This window comes from Marmota marmota, unplaced genomic scaffold (assembly GCF_001458135.2).
Source record: "Marmota marmota marmota unplaced genomic scaffold, marMar, whole genome shotgun sequence".
NCBI classification, from domain to species: domain Eukaryota; kingdom Metazoa; phylum Chordata; class Mammalia; order Rodentia; family Sciuridae; genus Marmota; species Marmota marmota.
This window is the reverse complement of record NW_026000026.1, coordinates 72,270,301-72,292,409: the sequence shown is the minus strand read 5'-3', so window position 1 is coordinate 72,292,409 and position 22,109 is coordinate 72,270,301. Positions and strand designations below refer to the sequence as shown.

Below are 22,109 nucleotides of genomic sequence, written 5' to 3'. Positions count from 1 at the left end.
ATGACCACCATTTCTTTCATACCACCAGTTTCCATTTATTAGCAATAACAGAGGAAATACCAATAGCACCAATTAAAAATGAATCCACATGACGTGTTTTATCCTTACAGCTGTAATGACTAGTAACTAACATGGATTGGAAAGCACTTCACAAATTTAAAAAGTGCTGTACAGATACATTATAATTATCATCATTAATAAATTAGCCCGATTCTCCTAGTTCAAAAGGCACGTAAGGTCAGTTACATGGGCTTCAGTGGGGCAAAATGATCACAACCTACAATGTAGCAATGGTTTACATGTGTTGGCAACAAGTTTTACCCCATGCAATCCTGCAGAGCTGAAGTTACACACCCTTCAAAATATGGGAGAATGAAGCTAAAAGTAGACAAGACAGTTTTTTTTTAGTTTTTGCCTGCTTTGTTCCTTTTCCAGTGCCTTCAGGTAGTTACTTTTAACATTTTTTTCCAGAAGGTTTTTATTTTTTATTTTTGAGAGGATCTTGTTTCAATAGGAATGTAAAGGTCGGGCGAACGTCAGAGGAAAAGACCACCAAGAGACTGTCTCATGCAACAGCAAAGGGTTTATTGGGGGTCCAGCATGCTGGGGCTCAGAGCTCACTTCAGAGGAGCAAAGAACAAAGAGCCCCGGGAACAACTTGAGCAGAGCTTATATACATTCTTTGGAGGGGGCAGGGACTTTACATACATCATAGTATCCTTTAGCAAATCATCACATACCATGGGAAAATCAAATAACAACTCTAAAACATGATTAGCACATTCACTGGCAGGAACAGGTCCGGTGGGGGTGATTGGTCAGTACTAAGATGGGTATATATTTAAACTGATTGGTTTAAGCCCTGAGGTGTGTACGTGCGGGACTGCACGGTTTCTGAGGAAAAGGGGTTGTTCTCGTTGAGCAACTAGGTGGTCAGGGGAGATTTCGACACACATCTAATGGGCAGTTCCGGGAATTGTTTTATGCTTTCATAATTTTCAGGTCCCAGGAGAACAAAACTTAATCTTACTTCAGAAATGTGTAACTTAACAGAAGAAAGACTTTATTTTTTTTTTTTTCATACCACCAGTTTCCATTTATTAGCAATAACAGAGGAAATACCAATAGCACCAATTAAAAATGAATCCACATGACGTGTTTTATCCTTACAGCTGTAATGACTAGTAACTAACATGGATTGGAAAGCACTTCACAAATTTAAAAAGTGCTGTACAGATACATTATAATTATCATCATTAATAAATTAGCCCGATTCTCCTAGTTCAAAAGGCACGTAAGGTCAGTTACATGGGCTTCAGTGGGGCAAAATGATCACAACCTACAATGTAGCAATGGTTTACATGTGTTGGCAACAAGTTTTACCCCATGCAATCCTGCAGAGCTGAAGTTACACACCCTTCAAAATATGGGAGAATGAAGCTAAAAGTAGACAAGACAGTTTTTTTTTAGTTTTTTTTTTTTTTTTTTAGATTTAATGCCTTTTTTTCTATGACAGACTCCTACTTCCTTTATATTAACTTTTAAATATAATCAAACTTGTAAATTGTACATAACAAAATTAAAATGTGTTATTTAAGGTAACAGTAAATTTTATTATTTTCTATGAGCTGATATTCCAGATAGCATTAGAATTTCAAGCATTCTGCAACTTCAAAGAGGTCAGATTGGTAAAATTTGTGCTTGCACACCTTCAGGGAATATCTCCAGTATTCATTCCAGAATTGTTACTAGAAAAAAAAAAAACAGCTTTATTCATTCTCTTGCCAGCAGGACTCTTGGCAAGAGCTAGCTCTTGCTGACCATAAATAAAATTCCTTGAATCACCAGTATCTTGATTTAAGAAAGAAATTTTACTGTGTCTTTCATACACAAAAGCGGATTAACAATGGTTAAAAAAACACTACTCCACTTTTTCACAGGTGTACAAAAGGAAATATAATGGAATTACATTCAACAATAAAGCTTAAAGTTCACTCTAGGTAATAGTTGCATTAACATTCACATACACAAGCACAGAGTAAGTATATTTCAGGAGTCTTATAATAGCATACAGCATACATATGGGAGATTGATTTCAGGTAACATCATAGGTGTTAGTAAGATTAGCAATTCAGAGTGTTATAGAAAAGGATAACTAAACCAAAGAGAAGGTGTAGGCTAGCACACCAAGACAAGTCACAGAATTAGAGGATTGAAAAGTCTGCTCACTGTATGTATGCAAAAACAGTATTTTTCTTCAATTTCTGGGTCTTGATATAGTTGGTTAGAGAAGGTTGTGTATTCAAAGTGCACATCATTTTTTCTTAGAAAAGAGAAAGAAAGATCCTTTTATTTAGTAATTAATACATGCAAGAGGCAGCCCCAGAGTGACCTGAAAGAGTAAAGCTGTGATTGGCAGGTGGCCGGTATAATACAGATGTTTCAGGCAATTCTCTTAAAGCACTTCTGTAGCAGCAATGATCATTTAAATGGCTGTAGACTGAATTCTCTTTCAAGGGGAGTTTAGGGGAAATATTCATCATATTTCTCTTTAAAGATTTATAGTTATAGACTTTCTCTTTTTTAAATAAATCTATCAAATAACAAACAGCATAAAATGAGGTGTTGGGTTTTCTTTTTTTCTTTTGCTTTTGCATATGTGTTTGGAAAAGGATCTGGCCTTTTCATAAACATTGTGTGCAAAAGAATTTTTAATAAAGTGAGCACAAGGACATATACAGGAAACACATCAGATCTGCTTCTGTTGCCCTGGTTGACCCTCTGTTAAACACTGAACTGTTTGCTTGTACGTATAATGCAGGTTTTAGGTACAAGGACACCACAGCAAACAGACTTTAGGGACTCCTAAAGCCTTGTCAGTGGGGGAAAGTTTTGTCTGCTAGAGGTTGGCCACTACCTCTTGAGTTATAAAATTTAGAAAGTCTGGTTTCTTCAGTCTCACATTTCCCCTCCAGACTGATAACTCCCACTGTTTACTTGCCTTTATTTCCCAGCCCTTTTTGTGCAAATAGTCTAATCTGACCCACCTCAGCCAATATCTGGCATTGAAATATCTGCAGTGGCCACAAACACCCAAGCTGCTCAATCTCAAAATCATTCAGCCTGCCCTGCAAATGTCATCAAGACAGGATCCCCGGAGCACAGGGCAGAGAGTCCAACCTCTCACTGGCGGGACTGGGATGCTTCTCCTTTGCGGCGGAGGAGAAAGGAAACTTGGGTCTGCTTTTTAGGTTCTGAAAACAAGCCAGAGTGGAGAGAAAGAGTTAACACCAGACTTAGGAAAGCTTTTAAGACAAAACCTGTTAAATTTGGTCTAAACATATACAGGGGAACTTTCTGCAGATTTCTGAGGTCTCTAAGAGGGCTCATGTTGATAGGAGAAGGGAGCAGGGAGTTGCTACATGGGAAAAGATTTGCCATTATTACAAAAACTGGCTAAGTGGCTTGTTTCCATTTGAGGACCTCACTGGTCACTGTTGTCAGTCGTGCTGTTCCCTTTCTCCTTTTTCTCCTGGGTCTTGTTGCCCTTCTTCTTTTTCTTCTTTTTCTTGGTCTCCTCCTTTTTGCCGAAGGTTATGAAGTCACTTTTATCAATTTGGCTGTTAGTAGGCTCCTGCCGGATGGAGATGATCGCAGGAGATCCTGGGATAATGAATTTGTCTGGCAACTCANCCGGGACCGGATTGTTTCGGGTTGCCGGGTCCGTATTTAAAGGTCCAGCTGTTGCTGTTGACTCCAGCACCGACTGGAGGGGACACCTCTCCTGCCTCTGGTTCTGAAAGACAAAATGTCAAAAAATCAGTAAGAGTCAACATAGGCCCTTAAAGCCACTCTACTGGGAGAGAACAAGAAAAGCTGTGCAGACAGCTGGGTCCCCAAGAAATTGTGGGTTATTTCTTGAAACCTGAGGGGAGGACCAATGTTTGGAAATCAGCAGGATGGGAGATTTTTTCACCAGGGTGTCCAAGAATTTAGTTTTCTAGTAACATATTTTTTATTCTTTGTGATGAATTTCCCGAACAACATGATTATGATGATCTTACTCATCTTACTTACTTAAATACAAGACAGGAAATATATTGGATTAAAACAGAAAATGCAGCTTTTGGTGCATGGATTAGAGAAAACTTTTGCTACAAATGTACTTTGATTTGTACTCTACATAAAACATAAATAAACTTTTGAACAAATTAGTCAGTCCTAATCCTATTGTAATAATCTTGAGAGGTGGTGGGATGGAACAAACAAGAGATGGGAAAAAGTGGAATATAGATAGATACTGCACCACATAAGAGAAGGGAATCCTGTTATAAAATGGTCTTATTTGTTTGGATAAAACTTGGGAGCTAATCTCACTTTCCAAACCAAGTCCCCTCCCTCAGTGTAGTCACAGTCTAGTTGGGACATACACTCAAGCAATTATAAGTCAGTCTAATACATGGAACAACAATGAATTCATATAGTGGGACTCCAGAGAAGAAAATTTACTCATTTTACTTGAGAAAGATAGGGGGATCTGAAAGAAGAAGAGAAAATTGCACTGAGCCTAGGGGAAATGATTATGCACCCATGGGGGTTTTCAATACAAGACTTTCCCAAGAGTCTAGTTGGAAGACATACCATGGAGTCAGAGCAGAAGAGTAATGGCATGTCAGGGCAGAGTGATCCCAGGAGTCATGACCCTGGAACTCTTTGACATTGCAGCAGTGTTTATGTATCTGACGCTGCTCCTTTGGTGGAGATGTGAAAACTTCTTCCAAATAATCCGTTTATGTTCAGTTGCAGTTTGGTATTATCTCCATCTGCTATTTCCATGTTTTACTCCCTATCACTTCTCAGTGTCCTCTAATTATCGCTCATGTCAAGCTCACTATATTATTTCCAAAATCAATGGTCACATTTTAGTCCTCATCTTACTCAACCTCTTAGAAGCATTTGTCATTTCCTTCCTGAAACACTATTTCTTTGTCATATAGGAGAAGAATAACCCATAGGTTCTGAGTTGGACTTGAGAGCTCTGTTACACAAGACAGATTAACAAGAGAAATCAAACAAGTTTATGAACATGTATGTTTCATATGTACATAAGAAACACCCAGGGAAGTAGTAGTTCTCAAAGAGGTAGCTTTGAATTTCAGCTTACAGCATCTGCAACAAAGAACAGTAAGCTTTTAGAGAAGTGACAAAACAAAGAAAGAGGACTTTGAGTCTCCATGGGTAGCAGCTTGAGGCAAGGCAAATAAATGGCAGACGAAGACTGGTTGGTAAAGGTTGTTAACATAGACTCCGCTGGGACCACCTCCAAGCTGAATCCAATGGTGTCCTCAGTGGCTAACCTTTGTTTTCCCTGGCAGAAGGTGGGGGAAATCTTTTATCTTTGTAAATCTATGTTCAGCTTTTAGGAAAACAGAAGGAAGACAGAGAGAATTCCTGCATTTACTACATCTTAATTGCTTTCAGCTCAATGATCTTCCATACTTCCGCCTTCTGGATCCCCAGAGACAAAACCTTCTCCTGACCTTTCTCTCTGGCTATTCTTCATCAGTTTCCTTTGCAGGATACTCCTCTGGTATGTGTTGATGTTTCCTGAGGTTTGTCCCTAGACCTGCTTCTCTAATTTCTCTCTACTCTCTCCTTTTGAGATCTCAGCCATGTTTAGGGGTATAAATCCCATCTAAATATGCCAATGAGAAATAGATTTGTATTTCACATCTCTCTGTGTTCTAATATCATATATCTAACTGCCTATCTGATATCCCCAAAGTGGGAATTCCATGGAAATTCCAAACTGAAGGAATTTGAAATCAAACTCTCAATTCCTCTTATCTACTCCTTCCCAAACCTTTTCATTTTTTGTATGTGATACCCTATTTACCTCCCATTGCTCAAGCCAGGAAGTTCAGAGTCATTTTTCTTTCTTCTCCATTCTCTATTTATAATATATTATCAACACCTGTCTTTTCTGCCTCCTAAATATATTTTGTCTGTGTCCTCTTCTCCCCATTTTCACTCTGTTAGGACCTCATTATCCCTTTAATAAAGTACACCAATAGTTCTGTTTTTGCCTCTCTTCAATCTTCCACACAGTAGCCCAAGACATCTTTATTCCTTTAAGTCTTTCTCCCTTTTTAAAAAGGGAAGTATAGCATACGTTCAGTAAAATCCTTTAAAAATAGAAGTTAGATTAGATCATTCCTGTTTAAAATTATTCAGACTTTCTACTGCCTTGAGAAGAAAAAAAAAAAACCTCAAACTCCTTAATACAACATAAAAATCTCTTCAATAATCTGATATTTTTTATTTTCCAAATCTCCACATATTCCTTTTACCACTATACTCCAGCCACACAGGCCTTCCTTCAGTTCTTTAAATGCCTCTTGGAGTTTTGTTTTGTTTTTGTTTTTGCCTCAAGATCTTCACACTTATGGTTTCTTTTTTTCTTGAATAATCTCCCCTCCATTTTTAGCATGAATCCTCATTCTTCAAGTCTATGTTTAAATATAACTTCAGAGAAGCATTCTGTGACCATTCTAGACAACTGTTACCCCCTTCACCTAGTAGTATTTATCACCATAAGGTCTACAGAGGCAGGAAATATATTTGCTTATTCACCAATGTATAACCAGTGTTTAGCAAAACTCCTGGCCTGAACAGGTGTATAAATATTTGTTGGACTGTTAGACTAAATACTAATCAGTGCCTAGAAAAGCTTGCAATTGGATAAGACTCTACAGAATGATAATGAAGGAAATGGAGAGGGGAAGCTGGCTACTTCTCTTGTCTCCAATATTCAGGTGAAGATCAAAGCAGAATGATTGTGGTTATAAAGTAAAGGGGTGTAATCATAAAACATCTGAAGAAACCCACTTGCACTGTGGGTGTGCAACTATCCTATATATTTCCTGTGCTTATAGGCATGGTGCAGCCCTTCATTGTATCCCGGCCTGCCACCACTGAAGAGGGCATTAGTAATAAAATGTCCAAACCCTCTCCATGAGTCCTTATGTTCTTTCTTTGGGATAGGTAAATCGTATGCAGCCCTGGGGTTGAACATGGACAAATGAATAAAAGGACTGCTGTGAGAAGTGGAAGTGGCACCTACTCTTTAGCAGACCAAACAACGCTTCACTGATGGCACTTTTGGAGTCCCCACAGACACTGAGGTAATGCATGTAAAGTGTTAAGCTTGATCCTTAGCACAATGTAAGAGCTCCATAAATGGTATCACATATGGCTAACTATATATGGCACAGCTCTTGGGATTAGGAGAGCCAGATAAGGATATTGTGAATTTATAGCATGCAGTAGGGAGAAGGCATAAGCAGCTTTCTTTTCTCCCTCCAACCCTTTCCCTTATACCATGCTTATCCTGCCAGAACTGACACCATAACAGTTTGGGGATGGGGCAATAGATATATATTTTTTTCCTCGAGGCTGAATTTTATTTGTCTAAGATAATCAGATCTGCAATTGAACCAAAATCTGCCTATTAACCTTTAAATATGGACCCTTTCTCTGAAAGACTGAGATTAAAAGAAAAAAAAGAAAGAAATATTTTAGAAAATGGTTAAGATCCTCTGATTTGGTGCCTAAAAGAGGGCTTTAGCACCACCCCACAGTTCTCTAGTTGCTCTCACAAGAGCCCAGAATGAAAAATTTTCCAGCTATATACAGGACTACCTGAGGTCTGAGGGCTGATATTCAAAAAATGCAGAGCTCAGAAATGCCTTCATTTTGTGGAGTTAAAGAACATTATTGGCCAGGTTTATTGGCCTAGGGAGTCCCTCACAGCAAGCCCATCAAGAGTTAATCAATTTCTTTTACATGCCAGTAAGCTTCTCAAGCCTCTGCTGGGAGCATGAGTCTGACTCAGCCTAAATTCCAAGAAGCAATCAGAGATCTATTCAGGTGCATCCTCCACATGTTCAGCTTCTACAGAGCAGAACAAGATGTGGTTTCTTCAGTCCCTCACAGACATTGTGCCTAACATGTTCTGGTTGTTGTCTAAGCAAAATGTCTCTGAGGGCTGGCTCGGCAGCATCTCAATTGTGAATCATTCAGGTGAAAGGATAGCTCCAGGATCTGAAACAACATTTACTGACCTCCTAATCTGAGTTCCTTTTGGTTAAAACATTGAAGAACCCTGGCTAATTTTGCCTATAAAATGTCCTGCCTTTGGGGCAGATTCAAGGACATAATCCCTCCTGAAGAAGATGAGAAGGGAAGATAAATCATTTCTGATGGAATCCAGGCTGGAGGTCAATCCCAACAAAAGATCAATGGAGGAAGCATTTCTTTTTTCAATGTTGCCTCCTTTCTTCCCTCCAGGGATCTCCTGTTAAGTCCCTTCCCCAGTGCTCCCAGTACTTCATTCACCCTCAAATATGAGACTGAGATGCAGTCAAGACCCAAATAAGAGCCTAGAAAGAGGATTTATGGCAGACATCAAGCTTGTGGGAATCTGAATCTTTAGGCAGAGCCCTTCCCAGACATTCAGATTAAAACTAATAGGACTTAAAAAGTTTTAGTAGAGTATGATCATAATTATAAAAAAAAATGGTGATGCTTCTTTTGGTGGGTATAGTATTGGTCAATGTCTTCACAGTGAATAGGGATACATTTAAAAGTCAGAAAAAAAGAAGTACTGGAGAATGAAATTGACCAAATTATGTTATGTGCCTATATAGAAATGTCACAATGAATCTCACTATTATAACTATTATATATAATTATGTATCAAAAATTTTAAGAACAAAAAGTAAAAATAAACTTTAAAAATCAGAACAACATACTTTTTTTTTTGGGGGGGGGAGGCAGTATTTGGTATTGAACTAAGGTGTGCTATATCTCTTAGCTAAATACCCAACCCCTTTTTATTTTGTGTTTTGGGACAGGACCTCACTAACTTGCCCAGGATGGATTCAAACTTGTTATCCTCCTGCCTCAGCCTCCCAAGATGCTGGAATTACAGCCCAGCACAACATGTTTATTAAAAAACACATATATCTTCATCTTTTACTATAAAAACTGCCCTCCAGTTGTAGTTGGCCACTTCATGTAATCCTATAATGCACTTTGGCCCTGCTCAGGAGTCTTTTTGGCAAAATTCCTAACTTTCCTCTTGCATGTTAAATTAAGCCTGGCTGCCTGAGCTTATGTAGTTGGACCCCAGGACTAGGACTGATTGGGAATCAAATGCCAGGGAAGGTTCTAATATTTTGAAGCAAATGACGCGCTTGTAAAACTCACCCTGAATCCCCCATTCTGAACTGCTCTAGATGATTACCAAGACCAGGAAAGAGTTTTCTGATTTACATGTTTCCTCTTTTTGGTTCTCACTAGAACCATATAAAACAGACATTGTTAACATCTATGTCTTTTACTGATGGACTTAGGACAAATGGTCACATGATTATTAACTGGTGGAACCTAAAACTCAAATCTAGGCAGGCTCCAGTCAAGAGATAATCTTGAGCTGTACAGCAAGGTCCTTGGAAACCCCTGAAACATAATACAATAATAGCAATTGTTATGGTTATTAACTGTTTTGTTATCGTCTGGGAGTCACAGAGAGGTAGGCAGGATCCTCTAAACTAGAATCAGTTGGAAAGGACTGGAAGAGGAGGGGGGAGGGGTGCGGATGAGGGAGTGACAAGTCAGGAAAATCGCAGCACAGTCTCCAGGTTTCAGCTCCGCCCCTTCACTCCCCATTCATTCCTTTGTTACCATCTCTGGGATTTCAGTGCGGAGGTTAATAAAGAGCTTCCAGAAAACCCATCATTTTGATTTAAGCTGGGGACTGTCTTACCAGACAGCACTTTGGAGCCGGCCTACCGCCCACTTCGCTAAGTCAGTGCAGCTAGCAAAAGCTATTACATGATTACAGCCGCTTCCGGCCCAGTCAGATTGCTCCCCTGGACTGCTCCTTCTCTGGTGCGGGGCCTGCTGCTGCAGTCTCCGACTGCCCTGGGAAGAATCAGGGCTCTGAAGGCTTTGGAGATCCTCCGTTTGCAAATGAAAAGCCAGAGGCTTTCTGCACGGGGACAGGACGCCTTTACTTTTCCTTGTCTTTGTCGCCTCTACCATGAAAGCCAACCCCCTGTCTGCTTTCAAGCAGCTCTGATTTCCTTTGCACCTTTTGTCTTTGAGCGACCATTTAATCTCTCTGTGTCTCTATTTCTGCCTCTCTCTCCCAGAATTTAACAGATTGTGGAGTTACACGTGCATAGCCTGACCAAAGGCAAAAGCCATCCACCCTCAATCCGCTGAAACACAGGGTTGTAAAACATTTCCAACTACCTCCCCACCCCCATCCCATTTGTGGGGTTTGTGAACCGACTGGATGAGCTCCTCCTCCCAATCCTTTATGAATTGGGCAAAGCTTGTCTGAGTAATAAGCCACAAAACACAGGAGAATCCTGGTCTGAAATCCAAATCCTGTCCTCAATCAGAGAGAGAGAGAGAGAGAGAGAGAGAGAGAGAGAGAGAGAGAGAGCTACCAACACCTGGCTTAGCATTTCCAGTGTTTCCCTGCTGCTTCAGTGAACAATGGAAAGAATTTTCCCTGGAAAGAAAGGAATGTAAAAATATACTCCCTGTTCTTTCTAACACCTTAGGCTCTGTAATTAGAATATCTAGGTTTAAGCCCCAGTACATCATGTAAATTATGTTCAGCAAAAGACTTAATGTATCTGGGCCTGTTTTCATCTATAAAGGAAATAATAATAGCACCCATCTCTTAGGGTTGTTTTACCATTAAATGTAATTGTCCTTATAGAGTCCATAGCACACTGTCTGACACAAAGTAAAACCTCATTCAATTATTCTTATTAACAAGATCAGAGCAAAAAAAGGTCATTTATTTGTTTAAGGATTACTGATTGCTCATCATGAGTCAAGCAGTTTATTGAGAACTTGGCAATGTATATTTATTTAAATACTTACTTTATTATAATTAATTAATTAAATTTATAATGTATTTAAATATGTATTTAAAGGATTTTAATTTATATGTAAGAAATCTAAAGACTGGGGCTGGGAAAGTAGCTCAGTGATAGAGTGCTTGCCCAGCAGGCACAGGTCTTGATTTGATCTCCAGCAGGAAAGAAAGAAATCAGAAGGCTTGAATTACAGCAAGATGATTTGCCCTGAATTGCACAGGGTTTTGACAATAAAAAGCTGAAAAATTCTTGTCCCACTGTTATTTAGTAATAATCCAATTGTCATTTGTTGGTTCATTCATTCATACATTCATTCTTTTTTTTTTTTTTTTTTTTACTTCTTGTGAAGCCTTGAGGGAAATGGTGGGAGACAGAGTTGAACTGGAATCACAGTCCAGCATTTTGAAATCTAGAATAGCTGGGGAGGATAGTGTAAGTGAGATTGCAAGCAAGGCTTGGCAAGCAGGAGGCTGATCCTATACCCTTCCCTAAGAGCCACTGGAGCTGCTACTCTTGGGTGTTTCACTCTCTTTGGGTGGGCTGAGCTGATCTGTAATAAGATTCTGTGGCTGTTTGGTGCCTCAGGCCACAGCTGGGCTAATTTTCAGTAATCTTGGAGCGGAAGAGATAAATACACTTGGCATATTTTTAAAGCCAAAGCTCTCTCGCTTTGTGCCCAAAATAACTATGCCATTTCTAGGTTAAGAGTATAAAGACATCATGTGCTGCGAACCCAGATTCAAACATTGGAATGGCTGGTCTCAAACCTTCATAGCTCTCCACAGTCAGCTTTTTAAAAAAAGAAGAAAATCACATTTCTTCTTTCCATGACCCCTGTAGCTCAGCAGGGCTCAGGCTACATGGTTTTCTCTATCTTATTTCCTAGTTGTTAAGGTCCCCCAGGATCTAGGGAGGGTAGTTTCCCTTTATAGCTTCTTCTCAAAATTCCCCCTCTGTATAATCTTTGGGGAACAGAGTGCTGAGAATGTAGGTTCTGCCCATCACACAGACTTGAGCTGGAATCTCAGCTTCCCAACAAGGACTTATTTGTAAGGTAACCTTAAGCAAGTCACTTGGCTTCTCAGCACCCTTTTTTCACAGGCAAAACAATGATAACAATATCTATCTAATGGGATTGTGAGCATTAAAAAGAGACAAGGCTCTTAAATTACAGAAAATAATGCCTGGCATGCAGAAACTCTAAAATAAGGATAGATATTACCACTATGTAGTATCCCTCTAGGACCCCCCCCACCAACACACACACACACACACACACACACACACACACACACACCACCCCAACAGCCAATTCCTAGACAAAGTACTTCCAGGAACTCTATTTTCCCTCAAGGGTCATGGAGGACACCCAGCTGTGAAGTTTTCCAGTTTAGCAATGGTTGCTAGGGAGGGAGTTATGCTCCAGGGCCTCTGAAGGAGACACCAGAGTGGGTGAAAGGCAGATACACTGAACTAGGTATCAAAGTAAACAGCAAAAAGATCAGTAGAGAGAAGGAATAGGGGGTAGGAGGAAGAAAGGGGAAAATAAAATATTGGGGACTGAATTAGAACAAATTATATTGCCTGCTTTTATAATTATGTCATAGCATAATCTATTGTCATATATAACTAAAAAGGACAAAAAAGAAAAAAGGAGACTTGGGCTCAAACATCAGCTCCACCCTTCTGTTTTCTACCATTTTCTACTATTTGGTTAACATTGACTTTTTAAAATTTTATTTATTCTAATCAGTTATATATGACAGCAGAATTAACAATGACTTTTAATTTCTTCATCTATAAAATGGATACACTAGCTACCTCCCAGGAGCATTGTTACTCATTCAACTAAGCTGATTATTTACTATAAATTAGGCATTATGCTAGGAATTAGGAATGTGAATGTGAATATTAGGTTAGTTACACTGTTGAAAAAGACAAGTAAATGAGTAAATACAATAATAGCTTTAAGGAACAGACAAGGTAGAGTAACTGGCATTGAACTTTCTGGAGACTTATGTGCAGTGGTTAAGGGCAGAGTCAGAAGTCAAACAGCCCCACTTCAGATCCTGTCCCCCTCTTACTAGATGCATAACCTTATTAAACCTGAGATGTCTCAGTTTCCTAAGCAGTAAAATGGGAATAATGATAACCTTCTTGGGCGCAGTGGTGCTTACCTATGATCCTATGGCTTGGGAGGCTGAGACAAAAGGATCCTGAGTTCAAAACCAGCCTCAGCAACTTAGAGAGGCCCTAAGCAACTTAGAGGGACCCTGTCTCAAAAAATAAAATGGGCTGATGATGTGGCTCAGTGGCTAAGTGCCTCTGGGTTCAATCCCTGTTACCAAAATACTACTACTACTACTACTACTACTAATAGCCTTATCTCTGGGGTTGGAACAGATTAGAGGAGTTTATCCTTGAATAATAATTAGAATAGTACATGGTACATGATTTAAGTGTTCAATATATTTTAGCTGTTATTATTATTCTCAAGTAAATTTTCTTCCCTCTCTGCTTTAGTATTCTCTATCTGGAGACTAAGTCTCTTAATGGTGGTGTCACTGAGTTAAGTACATACAGCACTAGCTGGAGGTAGAGGGCAGAGGGAATTGTATAATAAGTGTAATCCAATTGCAGATAAGAGAATGCCAATTTGATGATGATGATGATGATGATGATGATGATTTTTTGGTACCAGGGATTGAACTCAGGGGTACTTGACCACTGAGCTACATCCCCAGACCTATTTTGTATTTTATTCAGAGAAAGGGTCTCAATGAGTTACTTAGTACCTCGCAGATGATGAGGCTGGCAGATGCTGAGGCTCACAATCCTCCTGGCTCAACCTCCCAAACCATTGGGATTAGAGGTGTGGGCCATTGCACTCGGCAATTTGATATTTTTATAGCCTACGACCCAGTAATCCTATTTCTGGAAATCTACCTTTTATAAGTACTAGTAGGAATGGATAAGATATAAGGATATATGTATAAGAATGTGTACTGCATTGTTTAAAATATGAAGATAGCAAAAGGAAAGTGGATAAATAAAATATCAGCATACAACATAGTACTATTCCCTTATGAAGAAGAATAAAGCAGATCTATATATACCAATTTAGGTGTGTGTTAAACATACACACACACACACAAGCTATATGCTACTATGCATAGAATTATACCATTTTGAGCAGGGTGAGGTTTAGCTCATGCCTGTAATCCCAACAGCTCAGGAGGCTGATGCAGGAGGATAGCAAGTTCAAAACTAGCCTCAGCAAACTTAGCAAGGCCCTAAGCAACTTGGCCAGACTCAATCTCAAAATAAAAAATAAAAAGGGCTGAGTTAAGTGACATACAGCACTAGCTGGAAGTAGGAGGATGTGGATCAGTGGTAAAGAATGCCTGGGTTCAACCCCCAGTACTACTACTACTATTACTAAATATACTACTTTAGTAGTAGTTATTTCTGGGGAGTATGGCTAGAAGTAGGTAATGAGGCATTATTCATTTTTTAAAAATTCTGAACAGATTATTTTTTTCCTAATTTTTGTTTCTTTTTAAATAGAGAGAGATAGGCATTGAAAGAAACACTAACTTGATGTGGCTCAAAAACTAGCTAAGACAAAATGCCCTAAATAGCTTGAACCCCCTACATAATTTGTGGGATCAAGTGACACATAAAAATGGGGTGTGCTGGGAGCGGGAGAGCTTATTAACAAATTAAGAACCTCAAGACAGTGACTGTGTGACATTGAGACAAGCAGAGCCTTCTTTATATGTGGAGCCTCATGAAGGCAGCCTTGCCTGGACTTGAGTCCTCTGCTGGGTCTGGGTCTCTCCTTCAACATCAGCACTTAACAGTAACTTCCCAAAGGTTTCACACTGCCTGCCCCACCTGGAACTATGTGAGGCATGATCCTTTTACCTAACAGTAAAACAGCTTCTGGCTTTCGTTTAGTTCAAACTTTTCTTCTTTACCCTCCCCCTCTCACATTACAATCTGTGCTTCTTAAAATTTGGCAGCAATCCCAGGCTCTGTGTTGCTGTGTCACTTCTCAGCCTTGAGCAACCATTTCAAGACAAGTAGTGATATCTCTGCATTGAGCGTATGAAATGGAGATGCTGTCAGAATGCTGCAGTACACAGAGAACGAGATGCAGAGAAAACTCTTTCCATCACCACCATCACCCCAACTCTACACACTTCAATCCCATCCATTTAATCCAGCAAAAACATTTTGAATTCCATCTTACTGGGAGGCATGGTGCTAAGTGACAAAAGTATTAAATTGAGTAGAGATAAGATTCAGATAACATTTTTGAGTGTTTACCTCAAGCTAAGAACTGTCCTGAGCATTTTGCATGCATTATCTCATTATTTATTTATTTTTTGGTACCATGGATTAATTTAGGGGCACTCAACCACTGAGCCACATCCCCAGCCCCTCCCCACTTTTTTGTATTTTATTTAGAGACAGGGTCTCAATGAGTTGCTTAGCGCCTTGCTGTTGCTGAGGTTGGCTTTGAACTTGGGATCCTCCTATCTTAGTCTACCCAGCCGCTGGGATTATAGGCATGTGCCACTGCACCCGGTGCATTATCTCATTTAATTATTACACAATCTACACTCTTTCCTCTTTTACACATTAATAAATCTGAGCACAGTTTGCACAATTATTAGGTGGTATTAACAGGGATTTGAGGCACTATGTAATGCTGCCTCTCTTAAGAAACTAATATAAGGCAAATTTTAAACAAATCTGTCCTTCATTGTCCACATTTTCTCTGACATGACCCACACCAACACACCAGAATTGCCTAAGAACATTTTCAAAGCTTGTCCTTTTGTTAAAAAAAAAAAAAAATGCTATATTTATCTCCCCTTTGATTCTCCCTTTCTAGACACTTAAAGTTGTAATTCTTGGTTTGGGAGAAAAAAAAAAACACTGAGTTGTTAGTATTATCTCATCTTGTCATCTCATAGGTAGCTTTTCAAAGTTCAATAAAGCTAAGGGATCTTAAAAGAATCTCTTTTCCTAAAAACAAACCTACCTAGTGGTTCTCCTTTGCCAGCAAATAAAACTTCACTTTTTAAACAGGATATTTAAAGCCCTACAAATCTGACTCTAGTCCACCTTTTTGGTTTCATTTCCCAGCAGCCCTATCCCACCCCATCTATCAGATGTACTCTTCCTAGTCATCCAGATTATGCACTTCTGACTTTTTTTTTTTTTTTGCATGTATTATTTCCTTTGCCCAGATCTCTCTCCCCCTCAACATCCTACAATATCTAGTGAGTTGATATCTCTGATTTGAACCCCTAAATTCCCAATTCCATCTTCTGGTCTCCCACCACATTTATTATTCATGGTTGCTGAGAGGGGGTTTGTGAAAACAATTTTGAGGATCCTTTTGAGAAAGATGGACCAGCTTACTTTATTTACATAAGGTTTGTACTGTTTATGACAGTGACAAATCCTGGGCCCCATTCTGGAGGGACAGGCCCTGGCAATTTGTTCCAGCTTCCTTCTCTGACATTGCTCTACCTATGCATGACACAACTGTGGTCCTTATGACATTATCAAATTTCCACCTTATTTCTTTACATTTCTGCCTTATCCACTAGACGAAGACAGAACTATATTACTTTCAATATTTTATTCATATTAGAACAGAGCCTAGCCTGATGTATGAACTTAATACACGATGATTTGATGACTATATAGAGGGGTACAACCACATTCTATATTGAAGAAAAGACAAGGAAAGATCCCCTGGGCGGGATACTTTATATTTCACTTCTTTATGGGGGTTGGGGGTAGGGGTAAGGAATAAATAAGGATTTTAACAGAAAATGCTGCTGGTGATGGTTAATCATGGAGTTCTAGGGACCTGCCTGAGAAGTGGCTTGTGGGAGAATCTTCCTGGTGCCCTTCAAATCACAACCATTTAGAGGGCTATTATCCTGGAGGCAAGGTTGTAACACTGCATGAGAAAGACCAAAGAAGCTAATTTATATCTCTAATTCCCTAGACCTGGAGAGGATATACCAAAAAACTCATCCTCCCTAAAGAGATTTTCTAAAGGCAAATTTAGAAATCAGTTTGTGCTTGGTCTAACTGAAGGAAATTGAAGTGAAACTGACCACTGACTAAACACCGCCCCACTGACTGCAGATGACAGGGACAGTAGTTGGACTAACATCTCAGTGACACATGGGGCCCACAGGGGAGGCTGGCCTCTAGGAGAGCTCCTTCATGGAATCCATGGCCCAATCACTGTCAGTGGTATGTGGAGTGTCAAGTTGTGGAGAGTATAGAGAGGCCCTAAGTTTTAGAGGTGCCTTCTTGCCTTTAGAATCTCAAGGAGGGAACTGGTGTGAAACTAGGTTTTAAGCAAGATGCCACTAAAAATCAGACAAATCCCAAGGTATTGTATGTATCCATAAAATTGGCCCCAAACCACTGTAACTCCTGTTCTCAATACATAAGCAGCACTGGGGGAAAACAGATGGGACTTAATAATATTGGCTGAAGCACTTCCTACTCCTCGGCCCTCAATGCATAGGTACATATGGATTAGGCCCTTAATTCTCCTCTTTTCAACTTCAGGGAAGTTCTGAGTATATATTTAATTTGCACTCACAGATGCTAGATGCATGCAAGGCAGGCAACATACATTTTCCTGTTCCCTTGGATCCGTTGTGGACAGTGATTGTTTTAGTATCTACCATGTGCCATGATTAATTCCTTCCAAACTGGCCTGTGAGTGATCCAAAGACTTCTGTCCTCTCCTGCCTCCTCTCACCTCTTGGACTGATGTTCTTAAGCCTGGTGCACAGTGGTATCTCTTAGTCCTTAACATACTAATGTAGTGGGAACTCTTTTCCTCCTCTTTCCACATTGTCACCTCTATCCAAAGAGAAAGGAATGCCCATCAAATCAGTAGTCTTATGCTTTGGGGAATGTACTAGGAGGACAACTATCAGCTCTATTTTATTACTGGGCCCAGGAAGAGTTGCTTATCTAATTGGTTTATCTAATTGGGGTGGGGGTGTGGATTACTGAAAGCCTGATATTAAATGGATTGTGCTTCTTCTTTTTTTATTTTTATTTTTTATTTTTGGTGGTGCTGGGGATTGAACCCAGGGCCTTGTGCATGTGAGGCAAGCACTCTACCAACTGAGCTCTATCCCCAGACCTTGGGCTTCATTTTTAAATGGGCAAGGTTAGCATCAACAGTCATTGTTCTTCCACCTTAATTTTCCATTCCCTTTCTCTGCTCTACCTCAGCCTATATTTGATAATAATCATATCATCATCTCACCTTCTCACAAAGGGAGATGACTGCCATTTTTCAGTTTGGAAGTTGGAGACCCTATCACATACCCCAGGCCATTTTGTACCAATACTAAACCTGATGCTAACTTTGATCCTTTGATTGGCTCCTTATCTCTATTCTTAATTAATTGAAATTTGGAGGGAAAAGGGAATGACCAATCAGTCTCCACCAGATTTCTGACAATTAGTAGCCTTAAAAGGGGGTTTAAAGTCTAGTCCATACTCACTATACTCTCGTCTTGCTCCTAATATGCACCTGATTTTACCTTCACCTCTACTGTAGTACACACACACACACACACACACACACACACAGAGCTACTGCTACCTGAACTTGAAAGATCCTGTGGTAGGCAGAAGAATATCCCCCCAAAGATGCCCCCATCCTAATTTCTAGAACTTGTGAATACATTATGTTATATGGTAGAAAGGACCTTGCTAATAGGATTAAGTTAAGGATTTTGAGATAGGGAGATTATCCTTGAATATCCAGGTGAGCTCAATATAATCACAGTGTCCTTAAAAGTGAAAGAGGGGCATACAGATTTGTAGATGCCGTACTTCACGCTTTGAAGATGAAAGAAGGGGCTACAAGCCTAAAAATGCTGAGAGTCTCTAAAGATTGAAAAAGGCAAGAAAATGGGTCCTTCCATTGAGTCTCCAGAAGAAATACAGCCCTGCCAACTATAAGATAATAAATTTGTATTGTTTTAATCTTTAAATTTATAGCACTTGTATATACTTGTTATAGCAGTAATGTCAAACTAATACAGACCCTTAAAGTTGGCCTGGAATTCAGACAGTGACACAACTAAACTTTTCCCTTCACTTGTCATGTGGGACAAGTAATAGTCATGTGTTAAATGTATAGGGCTCAGCAGCAGGCAGGTATGGGTTCAAATACTGCCCCTTGTCATTGTATTTGTTCATGAATTCAACAAATATTTCTTAAGAATCAGTGTGTGTAGACATCTTGTTTGACACTAGGACTATTTAAGTGGGGAAAACACATTTACTAGCTATGTAAATGTAAGGAAGTCACTTAATTCCTATGAGCTCCAATCTCCTTATCTGAAACAATGTACTTCTCCCTTAAAGTTGCTTGACTATGCAATACACACGTGAAGTGCTTATCATAGTTCTCAATAAATAGTAGCTATTGTTAAGTCTTCCTTCCTCTTGTTCTATAATATAGGAGGCAACAGTACAGGATATGAAGACTTTAAAAGTTGACCAACAAAGACACTCCCACTGGCACACATCCTTAAGAAAAGAAGATCTTCCTTAGGCTTGCTTGCCCCCACCATCTCCACAAATAAGCTTTAGCTAAGTCGAAAAAATCTGTAGTCCATGGTACATCAGCACACCATCAAACACAGAGTGAAACTCACAGACTCAAAGGTGTCTTCCCCAGAGCTGTTTATACCTTGTGATACTCTTAGCCCCCCAAATCTGGCCTCTCTGACATGCAATTTAGTGTGCATCTAATGTAAGTCACTCATACTGGATGGGAATTCTAGTCTTAATACAACCCTTAGGGTACCTGATTCCAGATGAGTTTGGGAACAGAGATACTATGGGTATTCTGGGGTAAGACAGTATGTATCTATGATGCAGAGTCAAAAGAGACAGGAGAGGAATATCTATGGATTGTCACCTTGCTACTTAGCTTTGGCCCATGATGCTGCTTATAGAAATAGCTCTGGACACAGGATTGGTCCACTGTTGGAAGCAAGACCAAGTTGATGGACTTTCTTGATCCATCAACAATGAACTTGCTCATTTAGACTTTATGTACTCATTTTTAAAATTTGGTTGCTTTTTCATGTGAGAGATCCAGGACTGGGTATTCAACAGACAAAGGATATAATACTAGCAATGATAAATTTCTCATTGTTTCTGTTCTCTTGTAGATCCAAATTTGGTTCTTAAAAGTTACCTTTTCATACTCTACTGTTTTATGAATATGCCTCTGTGTATAAAGATTTTTTTTTTTAATAAAACTCGCAATTTCCTGTTTTAACAGTAGCACAAACATCCTTTGTTCTCCCACTTCCCTCGTTAGGACTGACTTCTCCTGTCCTTTGCATAGCCCACTCCCTGGGAGATAGACCATTGTAGTCAGAGCTGTTGCTAAGGAAGCTCTTGCTCTTACTTAGATAAGAGCAGAACAGCATCTATCTCTGCCACCCCCTCCGTTTTCTGATTGTGAGTAATGAGACTCCGAGTGCTGAGGCACAGAAAATCTCATCTCCAATCCACACATTCATTTCCAGGCTTTCTGGCAATGAGCAATCTTCTGACCTTTCCCTAGAGGCCTCTGGTCTCTAGCCAGTGCTTGACCTGAATATGTTTCTCCAGATTAGGCAATGACCTTCTCATCCACAAAGCTGAATGCTTCTGTGAAGATGAATTTTTCAAGTTCCTTTGGAATCTGGGCTGTTTCTCAGAAAATATTTTCATGAAAGTCCCCTGCTGTTGTTGGGGAAGGCTTTAATTTCTAGTTTACTAGGGGAGGCTCAGGGCAAGGCTTGCCAGAGATGCAAAGCTAAAAGGAATTACAAACTATTAGTATTCCTCTGCCCTAAACCCAGGTCATAAGCAGGTTTTCTTATTCAAATACCTCCTCGAGAGGAGTTCCAAGACTATTGATTCTAAACAATCCCAGCAATCTTTCCCACAGAATGAGATGCAGACACTCCACCCCATCTCACCTTTCCCACAAAGCTATCAAACACACAGGTAGCCTGTCATCTTTGGTGACTCAGGTGGCAAATTCGGTGAAGGAATATCCTTCACCAACTAGACAATGACCTTCTCATCCACAAATTCTGATTCTTTGTGACACTAGGATCTCCCTGGCAGAAACCTGATCCTGAGAAGGGGCTTAAAAATTCAGCTACAAAGAATGGTTTGTTGTGAGAACTAGAAGTGTAATTCAGAAATTCTCCTGTTCCAAGTGACACTCTTAAACAAAAGGATAAAATGTATAATTTCTAAGATGTAGTCAAAAGTTGTTTCTGAGGATGAAGTTTTCAGGGACCACACTATATTACTTCATGTAGTTGGCACAGTAAAGGGATCAATGATAATCAAAAGAACTACAATGAGGCTCCTCCATTTCCTTATCCTGTATCCTCCATTCCTTATCCTATATTGGCCTGTATTTCTGCATGTGTGGGATTTGAAGGAAACTGTAGCATAAGGGAACAGTTCTTGCTGCTCTTTCCTGCTTACCATGTGTTTCATTAAAATTTGTGTCCCGGAGCATAAATCTGAGTCCTCATTTAATGTTCTCTGTTTGGGGCCACTATTATGGAAGAAATTATTTTATTATATACCACGGCCCAATTCTGTGTTCTGTCCAGGGCTTCCAATCCTGGAAGAATTGTACAAAGGAAATGAGAGAGATGCAGGAAAATGCAAGGTATATAGGGAAAGAACTATCTCAGGAGCTATTTATTATACAGATATGTTTAATTTTAGAAAAACATGGATATCTCAATTCCAGTCCTTTACTTACATGACCATTAAAAACACTCCATGATTGTATACATATGTCAAAATATACTCTACTATCATGTATATTTAAAAAGAACAAATAAAATTTAAGAAAGAAAAAAAGAAATCATAGGGGGCTTTTAGCACAATGCCTTGCACCACCACGGTCATTCAATAAAGTTTCTCCCCACTGAAAACAAGAAATACAAGAACAAAACAGTGTTCCTCTAAGAAGGAGATGAAGAAAGTCACAAATGGATGAAGTTAGAAGCTCCATTCACTAAGCTCATGGCTTCTCCTAGATTC

The 22,109-nt window shown here is 39.5% G+C and overlaps 1 protein-coding gene across 1 annotated transcript in view; it reads right to left on the bottom strand.

Annotated features, from left to right (window-relative positions):
• Positions 1–1,852: 1,852 nt before the first annotated feature.
• The window catches only part of LOC107141808 (protocadherin alpha-3), a 200,234-nt gene continuing 179,977 nt past the window's right edge, over positions 1,853–22,109 (bottom strand). The window contains 2 exon segments of the mRNA XM_048811663.1: positions 1,853–3,691; positions 3,693–3,796. Coding sequence (XP_048667620.1) covers positions 3,485–3,691; positions 3,693–3,796 — 311 coding nt within the window. The 3' untranslated portion in view covers positions 1,853–3,484.